We start from the raw sequence: 12,133 nt of genomic DNA, 5'->3' as shown, positions 1-12,133 counted from the left end.
ACAGGGGAAGATATACCAGATGCACAAGATACAGAGCAAGATGTATAAGATACAGGAAGTAAGTCTTTAAATGTGGTTACAAAAAGGAAAGGATGGTCTCGTCTCCATAGATGTGCAGAAAACAAGAGGCAGCAGAAGGCAATGAAGTGAGCTTAGACGTTGAGAAAACTTCACTTTTCTGAGTATGAGAATATTAATAGTAAAATTGCAAAGTGTGCCACTGAATCTGCATTTGTCGTTCCTTACAGGTGTTTGCCTTTTGGATAAAGGAACAGTTGGCCCTTGTTTTGGCAGGGCTTTTGAATCTTTCTAAAAGAATGTTGTCTATTCTTTTTCATCCTTAACTTCCATTTTATTTTGTCTGGTAGTTTGTATAATATGACATTATTCTTCCAATAAAAAGCTCTGACGTTGAAGGGAAGAACAGTGTCAGTTGCCTTCCCAGTATTGTTATTCAGGTTATAGGGTAGGAAGAAGCCTTCTTTAAAATCTCATTTTCATATTGAGCATAATAATGTTTTAAAATATGGTGGTGTTGGTGGGTTTTTTTTTGTGTGTGTGTGCTTTTTTTTGTTATTTTTTTTTTAAAACCAGCTTTAATTATAGCCCCTCAATAAAATTTGTAATATATAAGTATATATTGTATATATATAATTATAATAAGTAATTTCTTTATGCAACTGAATTTTAGCAGAACATTTTAAAGCCCTGTTAAGACTACTCCAAGTTTTTAAAATAGCTTATGTAGGAAATACGGTTCTTCTGTTATGGAACAACACTGACACCCAGTGGTGGTCTCGTACTAGTGCAGTCTTTGAAATTGCACTTTTGCTTTAGTGTTAAACATCGTTCTCTCTTCTTTCATGGTGTTTCCAAGTAGGTGACATCTGAAAGCTCTCTGCATTTTTTTTTTCCTTTAAAACCTTATCTTTTATATTGCATCATTATATAAATCTGCTTTCTTAGCAAAGTAATGGAAGGAACATTCTGATTTCTGCATACATGCATTGAAAATAGCTACATAAAATTTGCCATAAAACTTCAACATTGTTTCGTGTGGCTGGCACCGAATTACGGGAAGTACTGTTAGTGCAGTTTGCGTTTTCTGCTAACGTCACTGATTCCGAGAAGAGTTGTGAATCTGAAATATGTAAATTTTGTAGAGTATGTTTATTAATATTAATTTCCTTATTTATGTATTTCCTTAAAGAAAGCTTCTCTTTAATAACATGTTAATTGTAGAGATGATAGGAGAAAATTACAGAGGATTTCTAGAAATATGTAATATGGGATAGAAAAAAGATTGAAGATTTATGCTTGTGCATGGACTGTTAATTACAAATAGAGAAAACATACTTTTCGAGAAAGCTGCCTATGAAAAATAGATATTATTAGGAAAGTTGTTTACTTTGTAGCTTTTATTCTAGAAAAAAGCTCTTATTTTAAACCTTTTAAAGTGTGTGTGTACACACGCATGTTTGTCTGCAGATCAAGCATTTGATCCAGCAGCATAGAGCAGGCACGCCAAAGTGCATCTTCCTTTGATACCACCAGTTTCTTCAGTGTTTCAGACATAGGTAGTAACAGTGCAGCAGTACAGAAATCTTGTCTGTTTAGGTCATGTCGGGTGTAATCTGTTCTCGATGAAGTAAAGCTGAAGATAAAATAAGTAGAGGTGCAGTTGAGATTGGTACTACAGAGTTATAGCCCTTGGAAATGGGAAATACTGACAAGGAGAATGTGCACACCTGTAACATGCAAAAGTGGGTTATTAAATTCATATCATGCTTGATATGAAGGAGCAGTGGGAAAACAGCTCTGCCTGTCACTGATTTAATATGTTTTTCTGTGTATTACAAAGGAAGAATTACTGAAATCTTTTTTTATAGAAGGTTACAGAGAACATTTTGACAGAAAAATTGCAGATTTGGATTTGTATGTGAATGCTTCACGTCCACATTTCACATCAGAAAATGCTGATTCATTACTAAAGGCTTTGTTTTAACGTTTCATTTGAAGGTAAGGTAAGAATCGAGGTACTTTCTAGGAGATGTTGTTCTGACAAGTGGTTGCTAAGAGGATTGTACTGCTATATGTCTCAGATGAGTGGAGCTGGGATGGGGAGGAGGAATAGGTGAGACATATCCCCTAGGTTTCAGCAAGCATTACGTGGAAAAATTGCATTAGAAGCGTTTATTTTCCTCTCTCCCCTTGTTTCCTCTCCCAAGAGAATGCTTCACAAATAACCATATCAACCGTTTGTGGCAGTTTTGTGCCCATTTGGTTGTAAACTGATTTTTATTTTTTTTTTTTTAATTTGTATTAATGTTCCAAGGCGACAAAATCCCCATATGACTCATGCAGTATTACTTGCTATAATTCCTTTGAAATCAATTGAATTGTCTGCATTACTTCAATTTATAACTTTTGGGATTGTTTCAAAACATGTTGTGCAAGAAAGAGTCTAATGAGTACATTTATTTCTTTTTTCTTGGAAACCAAAGGTGGTTGCAATGTATGTTATGCTGATTACCAATCCTCATAGAGAAAATTTCAGTGTGGTTTTGTGTTTTTGTGTGTTGTTTTTTTTTTTGTGTGTGTGTGCTGGCTTTAATTTGTTTGTTTATTTTTTTTTTTAATTTCCTTGAAAATACAATCGTCTCTTTATCTGCCAAAATCTTAAGCATCCTAAAGCCAAAAATTAAGCTGCCAGTCGGAACATATTTGCCTCCTTTTAAGTCTTTCAGGCTCATCTTCCAAGGTAGTATTATCTGCATTGTACATTAAGAAAATAATTTTTCTTTTTGTTGTCAGTGTAAGATGCCAATGGTCAGCTACTGGCTAGCCTTTGACTTCTTAGAGAGCTTTGGTGCTTCTCTCCTATTTATTTTACCATTTGTTTATTCACTCCTTCACCTTAAGCAAAAGTGCATAATTCTGAAATGTTTGTTTATGGGAAGGACAAAAGAAAATTTGTTGTTTGTGGCAGCAACATTTCTGTGCCAGGTAGAGCACTGACAGGTACCTCTTGGGAACTGGGAGCTTGTGAGCTGCTTCCAGCAGTGTGGTCTGGTTCGTGGGTGGTTTAGGATTGCTTCCTACCCCTTGGCAATAGGAAATGTGTTAGATTAATGTAATAGGATCACATTGTAGTTCAGCTGTCATTATCTAAGGTTGTGATAGGTCGTAATATTTTGTAAAATGGACAGAACAGGTAATTTAGGTGTTGTAAGGCACTCGAATATGGTAGAAGCACAGAGCTGCAGGGCTCTGGAGGAGATTTTTGCTGTCTTTGGTTTTGTTGAGGGTCAGATTTTATTTTTTTTCCGTTCATCTAATACAGAGAACAATAAGATTGAGTAGCCATATGCTGTAAAGGTTCTACCTTCAGCATTTCACATGCCCTTATTAAGAGAAGATAAAAAAGGAGACTCTTTCCTTCAGAGCCTGGAAAAAGAGTTTCAGACTTAATCTGTTTGTTGTGGGGGGAAGAATTATGCCAATGGGAGAGTTAATTTGCCTGTTGTAGCCCCCTTTTCTGATTAAATCAGCACTTTTACATCCTGTTGCACAGAAGCAACACCTGATGCCTTACTGGAAAGCCCTCTTGATTTTTTAATTTTTTTTTTTCTCTGTTGAAGTTCTTCAGCATAGTTTTGCTGACATAGTTGTTGATTTGATCTTTTTTTCATGAAAGTAATTTTGACCCTGATCTTATGCATTTAAGTAATTTATGCTTTCATGTAATAAGTATCTATAAAAAACCAACCAACCAACCCCAAACTATAAAATATCTCCCCACTTGCGGTTCACAGATTTTGCTGTTTTGAAGACTATCTTAATAACCATATTAATCAATCTTTTGCTGAAAAGCTTTAATGTTTGCTTAAATGTCCCCAATGGCATTTCATGAGTGGTGCCTCTCTTATGTTGGCAGAGATTTCAGTCAGGTGGGCAAAGTTTCTGATAAGTGCTGCTGCTTAAATTAGCACAAGTCAAAAATGAAAAGTCTTTTCCAGTGGGCTTCTCTTTATACTTCTGTCTCAGAAAACCTCCAAAGCAATGAGACAAACTAAACTGAAAATTTATATGTAAATTTATATATAAAATTTATAAACTGAAAATTTTGACTTAGAGTAGAATTTTGACAGCTGTGATTCAGTCTTCACTTTTAAGTGAGAAAGTAAAACATGACTCAGCAGTGAATTTTGTGATAGCAGAATTAATCAATTTTGTCCTATCCAGAGAAAATTTAACTAGGTCAGATTCTTCTCATTCATTCTTTAAAAATGTTTTTTTTTTCTTGCTGGAAAATGGTAGTGCTTACATCTCAATAATAGGCTAAGAAACTCCATTAGAGAACTACGGTCTTGCTAGCTTCAGTAGAGTTGAAGACAGAACCCTGTCCCTGCTTCATTTACATTAGAAGCAGAAAAGGACGAATCTTTCCATGACTTGCCTGACGGTCTAAAATTCAGCTTATGGATTTTGTACTCCCCCAACCCCTGGTATTGAACTTACGTTCATTTTTATGCTAAATATGACAAGCTAAACCTGTAGTGTTTATGATATTGCTCTTCCTAGGAAGTCTGTTGGTATAATTAAACCACAGTTGAAACCTTGAGAGTAGGATAGTGCCTGTAGGATCTATCTATTCTATTTTCCTCTGGCACAGAGTAAGAATGCTGTTCTACTTTCTGAATCCAACTAACGAGATCCATCTTCCAATTCACAGTAGTTACCTGGATCTTCACAGGTCATAGTACTTGAGCCACTTGAGTCACTAAGGTGGGAAACGTTGCATTCCCATGCAAGCTACCAAATCTCACCACCTTATTCTTTTTAAGCATCTGCCTTTATATACATATATAATGTTCTTCTGATGTTTTTATATATGTATTTTTGTTTTTCCACTCAGTCCTGGTTTTGTTTCTTTTTTTTTTGGTGGTGGTGGCCTGGTCCCTTGAGATTTGCTAGATGTCAGTGTCTGACTTGAACAGTTAGATCCCATCAAGTGTCTGGGTTAGAGCACAACTGGGATCATTAATTAGTCTGGGTACACTGGCAGGGCTGGAGAGGATGATGTTAATGTTACCTGAGCTAGAATCAAAAAGGCCTGTCAAGTGTACTTCCCTTCAAATGTTTTGCCTTGTTTATATGTTACACTGTGGATGTTATTTCCTTTAAAAATTAGTCTTTCTTGAAGCACTGGGGAATATATTTTTTTTAATATTTCTTAATGTAATTAACTTTCTTCCTTAAGTCGTTCTTTTATTCTTTGGGGAATGGTGATTTCTTGGTAGGTAGTTACTTAAATGTTATCTGGGCAAGTACTGCATTTCAGACTGCGTATCTAGCAAATATCAATTATTTAATGATTGCTGTGATTTATTTAAATAAAATGAAGAGCTATGCAGAGAAGGCAGATTGCCAGCTACATAAAAATGAAAACTCGAATGGGAAATATTGGGCAAAATTATTAACAAACGTCACAATTTCTGACCATTCAGGTTTAAATTACTTTTTTTTAAAGTGGTGGTTTGTTTTTTTTTTTTGAGGTTAGACTTGATTATCTGAATCCATTTAAAACTTCTTAGTTTTCAGATGAACAAATTTTTTGTATGCTCACAGATTTTTTGCAGAACGGTACTGATCCTAGACTACCACCATGGAGATCACAAATGTGGTTGTGGAGAAGGTTTTCTATCCTTACTTAAAGTTTTTCATCATATTTGACTATTGAGACATGGTAATGTGCTTGCTATTTTTATCAGTTTCTTTGTAGCCCAGGCAAGCAAGAATACATTTTATAGGGTGGCAATGTTGTGTACCTCAGCCCTTCAGGGCTTAACCGTGTAGTCTTGCTCTTTAGAAACAAGTGTGATGGTTTGTGTCATGTGTGAGATGGGATAGGGCTTTTTTTGTTTGGTTGGTTTGGTTTGGTTTTGCTTGCAAGTGCATGAGTGAAGATATGCCACTTGCATAGAGTAAAGCCCGAATGGTTGATTTGGAAGCCAGGTTCCTGTAACTTGGGAGGGGCAGACATGAACAATGTAATGTTACCCTGTTTGACATAATTGGGGTAATAGCTGTTGTTACTTTGCAAGCAGAGTGCTTTTTTATTATTATTATTTAGAAATTATGGAAGGAGACATCTCTTAATCTCATCTCGGTGTAAGAACACTGATTACATGAAGTAATTTTCCAAGTATTTTTAAACAAAAGATGCAAACTAAATACAATAATCTTATATACTGAAAAAATGTTTGCCTAATAGATACATCATGTGATGCTTCAATATTTTTATTTTTTTTTATTTAACAGGTATCTTTCAGATGAAGGAATTGAAGCTTGCATAAGTTCCTCTGAAAAAGTCAATACAAATGACATTATCCTAGTTGCCCTTAATGTAAGTTATGATTGTGAAAACTTTTTTCTGATGAAACATGCTACAAATGATCTATCTAATGGCTCAAGCGTAGGTTTGTGTGGCTAATTAAGTGTACTGTTGACTGTGTGATTTATGTCAAGGACAGAGTACCTATTTCTGTCTTTGCATGTACAAGTTGTGAAATTTGTTTGGAAATAACACGTATTCCAAACTCTGAAACCTGGGTAAGAAAAATGAATGTGATTTACAGCAGGAAAATATTTTATATTTCTGAAATGTAAATCTAAAGTCAAAGTACAAGCAGTAATAAAATCAGAAGTGGTGTGTAATGACATGGGTATGAAATTGCAGCAGAAAATTTTAGTTTGTTGGGATGAATAAAACACCGTTACTTAGTTTGACTTCTGGACATGATACTCCTTTAAAACATATTCAAATTAATGATGAATTTTCCTGTGACGTGTACATGTTTATGTGGCTACAAGAAGGTTTTTTGATTTACTGTAGAAATCTAGATTAGCAGTCATTATTCCTGCTAACAAATAAATACTCAAATATACAAGATAGAGGAACAACTTGGAAGCAATAAACCTTAATACTTTTAAGGACTGGAGAAAATCGTGCATGTGAATTCTTGTTTTTTTAGAATTCTGTTACTTACTTTGTTGGTAAACGTTAGTAAGCTTACTTCCTTTCAGGAACAATGAAAAGAGGGCAGTTACTTAATCTGGGTATCTGTTACTTAGTTTTAATTTATTCTATCAAAATCATGAGGGAGAGTTTTCAGAATTTTACATTTTCTTTGTTTAAAACTTCTCAGTCATCCATACTCAGAAGTTTTAAAGCTTGCATGCACTGTATGTGGATTTATGTGAACTTTTTCTTTTGCAATAGCTATATATAATTCCAAGGAGAAAAGCAACGTAGTAGAATGCTTAAGAGAAAAATATTCTTCCTTAATGAAATTGTGAATGAGAATTGTTAAAGGATTAGTTTGTTCATCTTCATTGAGATTCAACCACTGTTGGCTTAAGAAAGAGCTGGCGGATGTCATTGCCAAACCCCTGTCCATTATCTTTGGGCAGTCTTGGCTCACTGGGGAAGTTCCGCTGGACTGGAGGCTGGCGGATGTTACCCCCATTTACAAAAAAGGGTGGAAGGAGGATCCGGGGAACTACAGGCCTGTCAGTCTGACCTCGGTGACGGGCAAAGTCATGGAACAGGTTATCTTGAGTGCTATTAATGAGCACATACAGGTTAACCGGGTGATCAGGCCCAGTCAACATGGGTTTATGAAAGGCAGGTCTTGCCAATCAAACCTGATCACCTTCTATGACAGGGTGACCCGCCTGGTTGACGAGGGAAGGGCTGTGGATGTAGTTTTCCTGGACCTCAGTAAAGCCTTTGATACAGTTTCTCATAGTGTTCTGGTGGAGAAACTGGTAACTGCTGGCCTGGATAGGCACACCCTCCTTTGGGTTAAAAACTGACTGGATGGCCGGGCCCAAAGAGTGGTGGTAAATGGGGCTAAATCCGGCTGGAGGCCAGTCACCAGTGGGGTTCCCCAGGGCTCAGTGCTGGGTCCAGTTCTGTTTAACATCTTTATCAATGACCTGGATGAGGGGATTGAATGTACCCTCAGTAAATTTGCGGACGACACCAAGCTGGGAGGCTGTGTCGATCTGCTCGAGGGTAGGGAGGCTTTTCAGAGGGATTTGAACAGACTGGATCGTTGGGCTGAGGCCAATGGCATGAGCTTTAATAAGGCCAAGTGCAGAGTCCTTCACTTGGGGTATAAAAACCCCAAGCATCGCTATAGGCTCGGGGAGGAGTGGCTGGAGAGCTGCCTGGCGGAGAAGGACCTGGGGGTGTTGGTTGACTACCGGCTTGATATGAGCCAGCAGTGTGCCCAGGTGGCCAAAAAGGCCAATGGGATACTGGCATGTATCAAGAATAGTGTGACCAGCAGGAGCAGGGAAGTGATCCTGCCCCTGTACTCGGCACTGGTGAGGCCGCACCTGGAATATTGTGTCCAGTTTTGGGCCCCTCGCTTTAAGAGAGATATTGAGCTCCTGGAGCGAGTCCAAAGAAGGGCAACTAAACTGGTCAAGGGGCTGGAAAATAAAACTTATGAGGAGCGGCTGAGGGAGTTGGGGCTGTTTAGCCTGGAGAAGAGGAGGCTGAGGGGAGACCTGATTACGGCCTATAAATACTTGAGAAAAGATGGTGGGGAGTTAGGGGAAGGGCTCTTTACATTAGTGATGGGTGATAGAACAAGAGGAAATGGGCATAAGCTTAGTCAGGGGAGATTCAGGTTGGATGTTAGGAAGTATTTCTTCTCTGAAAGGGTTGTCAGCCACTGGAATAAGCTGCCCAGGGAGGTGGTTGAGTCCCCATCCCTGGATGTGTTTAAGAATAGGGTGGATGAGCTACTTGAGGATATGGTTTAATGGGGAATAGGGATGGTTGGACTCGATGATCTCTAAGGTCTTTTCCAACCTAGAAATCTATGAAATCTATGAAAGAAGATACTCTGAAAAGAATATCTCCTCTGCTTCTGTCACTTATTCTTTGAAGCATGTATTCAATCACTTATATGTGTGCATGCCCCAATTCATGTAATGAATTTGAAAAGAAGTAAAACAAAGTTGTAATGCAAAAATGCAGATGATGTAATAAAAAGCATGCAGAGGGTAAGCATTTGGTTTCTGGATTGTGTTAACATGCCTATATCTGTCTATTATCTGAGTGTGCATTACTTCTTTTTTTGAAAAAAAAAAAAGAAATACTTCCAAGTTGCTAGGTGTTATCCTGAATATAATTATATCCTGGAACAAATGCTAGCATAATCATTTGTGCATGTGTATGTTGTATTTCTGGTTTGTTTGATAGATAATAAAAAATAAAATAAAGCAGAAATGTTATGCAAGTACTCCAAAGCCAGATTCAATTGCTTATCAGTACTTTTGTCATTAAGTCAGTTGTGTTGGTGCCCAGAAGATTAAATTGCCTGTTGGGTAAGTAAGGAATAGCAGCGTGGCTTGAACAACAGGATAGCAATGAGTTTAGATTACACCTCTTACCAATTCACAAATTCTTTCATTGTCTGCCAGAAGACACGTTTCAGGCAGAAGAAACCAAGAAGTCAACTGACTTCTTTTTTTTTTTGGAGTGGATTGCTTAAATAAGTATGAAATAGACATAAATATACCTTGAGTGCTTCAAATGTTTTTATTTTGTATAAAACCTTGCAAAGAGTTTGTAAAAGTTGTGTCCCCTTCCTCCTGCTGTGATTACAAAGCACCTTGCTGGAGACTTCTCAATTACATGAATATGGAGCATGTGGGAACAGTTTACAGGAGACTGTGTGCTGTTCAGAGATAAATAACTGACAGATGACAGACCAGTTCCCTCAGGTGGGCTCAGACTGAAAACCAAATGTGCTTTCTTATCACTGTCTGTGGCTGTCTTGTACAACAAAAAGTGGGCTGAGCATTTATCCATTCTGGAGATACTCAATAAATACACTGAAAGAGCATCCCTACAGTTAGTTTCCTATTTGTAGGTTACCAATGTTTCCCACTGAAAAACAGAATGAACCACTTGCTTACAATGTCTTAGATACTAAAATATAGTACTGCTCAGTTCTAGGGTAGAATACTGGAACAATAGTCTGTTGGCATATATTAATGTCAAGTTAGTGTACAAATTGTAGTAGCAACTACATTTAGCCCTTATTCCTTTGGAGATGTTTATGATCCTGATAAATAGGGATGGTTTTCAGCTTCGATACGGTAATCTGCACTAGCATGTTCTTTTTGAAACAACAGGCTTATTTCAAGCAATGGAGTTTAGAAAACATAGGTGGTTTAGGCTGCACTGCTGTGCTTTATTTTTTTTCTTAACACATGTAAATGCACTAAAAACCTCTTGTGTAAGGTTTAATCAGTTCTTATTCCATTTTCTATTTTCACATGCTGCACCTTTTAGCCATCTGGTGCATCCTTTTGCCACACATCACCCTGATTGATACGCTTGTCCAAATAGTGCTAAGTGAGGAAAGTACTTCTGTGGAGATTTGTTCCTTTGACCATATGAATTCTTTAGTTTAATGTTGTCAGTAGCAATGTTGCACAATTGCTGGATAATGTCGTGCGGTGGTCTGTCTCACTTCCAAAAGAAGTAATCAGACATTTAATTTAAAAAGCATTTAATGGAAATACAACATAAGCTTTTACTCCAGGTATAATGGCAAAAATCATCCCAATGTTTTATGAAGGATTTGTGCATGTACAAACACACAAACTAAAACCACTTTTCTCTGAATGCCAGATGAAGAACTGACGAAAGACGTTTACCTCTGTTAAACCTCAGAATTACGTCTAGTAATGAACAATTACTTAGTTATTTCGTTTCATCCATTAAAAGCGTTTTAATCATTGAAAATGTGCTTAAAACAAGAATATAATTTAAAAAGCAAAAGGATTTATTTGTAAACTCTTTTATTTGTTGAATATTTTTCATCCTATGCAGTTACAGGAATGTTTTTTCTATCCTCTATAAATAGTTGACATTATAGAAGAAATACTCTTCTTTTTCCTATCTTTTAATGATAATTTTTTTTTGAAACAGGATATTTTAGGTTAATATTCTCTTGTCTTCTGTATTAATTTCAGACAGATTTAAGAACGATTGGCAAGAAATTCCTTCCCAGTGACATCAATGGTGGAAAGGTGGAAAAGGTAGACAATATTCTTACTTCACTTTTTCTGTGTTCGGTGATTTCTGTTGATGACAGTCTTCTATGCTGCATTAGTCTGATTTTGTCACTATTTCACATACAAAAGAATCCAGCAATTGAGTATGTTATAGTTTAAATATATGAACATCTTTGCCCACTAGGCCTCAGAGAGAGAGATCTCTTTCTTTGTTATTTCTCAACTTTGAAATGCTTAAATAAATGTGAACAATCCTAGCAACTTAATTTATCACCCAAAAGTCATTTAACATGTTTGATGTCGACATGGCATCAGAAGGTCCTTTTTTCCCCTGCTTTATTCTCGTGAGGGCGACAAAGCAGTATAGGATTAGAGCAAAGCAGCTGTGTGATTGATACATAGTGATACATGTCAATGCTGTATTACTTGACTTACCAATATACATGATTCTAGCTATACACTTTATGGAATTTTGCACTTTATGGAATTTTACATAGCTTTACTATGTAAACCTTTACACTTTATGTAATTTTACTATACACGTATCCTATAGATCATGTGGATAAACTATGTTAGATGGTGTAACACTTGATATGCTATAGTGTTATAGTTGAAACTGGGATGTGATAGATTTTTAACGTATGTTGTATGTTTAGATAAAAATTAGATTTGGCCCCTTCAGTACACCCTTCCTGTTTTCTTCCATACATGCAGTTAAGAGCCTGGATAAATGAAGGAATTTTATTTTAAACCTAGTAGTAGTTCTCAATTCAAATTGTTATCCCTAACTTCCAAATGTTGACAGTCTATGTCACTGATGTGGAAGTTCTGGGAAAACATATTTTATTACCGTTGAAATTCAAATAGTGATACATCAAGGCGGGATTTTTTTAAGAAAGTAAGATTGATGAGAGAGGCTGTTAAGAGCTGTTTGGATTTGTTTTTTCTACTGATGCTGTTCTCTAAATGGAGTGGTGACTGCTGTAAACACTACTGGCTTCTAAAACAACAGCTGGAAAATTAC

The 12,133-nt window shown here is 36.6% G+C and overlaps 1 protein-coding gene across 2 annotated transcripts in view; it reads left to right on the top strand.

The window, feature by feature from the left end:
• The window catches only part of TDRD3 (tudor domain containing 3), a 112,375-nt gene that overhangs the window by 36,327 nt on the left and 63,915 nt on the right, over nucleotides 1-12,133 (top strand). For both annotated transcript variants that reach the window (XM_086620232.1, XM_086620242.1), the window contains exons 2-3: nucleotides 6,325-6,409; nucleotides 11,068-11,133. In XM_086620232.1, the coding sequence (XP_086476358.1) occupies nucleotides 6,325-6,409; nucleotides 11,068-11,133 (151 nt within the window). The remainder of the gene's footprint in view (nucleotides 1-6,324; nucleotides 6,410-11,067; nucleotides 11,134-12,133) is intronic.

The sequence above is a fragment of the Tauraco erythrolophus genome, chromosome 1 (genome assembly GCF_009769465.1).
Source record: "Tauraco erythrolophus isolate bTauEry1 chromosome 1, bTauEry1.pri, whole genome shotgun sequence".
Lineage (NCBI taxonomy): Eukaryota > Metazoa > Chordata > Aves > Musophagiformes > Musophagidae > Tauraco > Tauraco erythrolophus.
The sequence above is the reverse complement of the archived record's forward strand: the minus strand, read 5'-3'. Positions and strand labels throughout refer to the sequence as shown.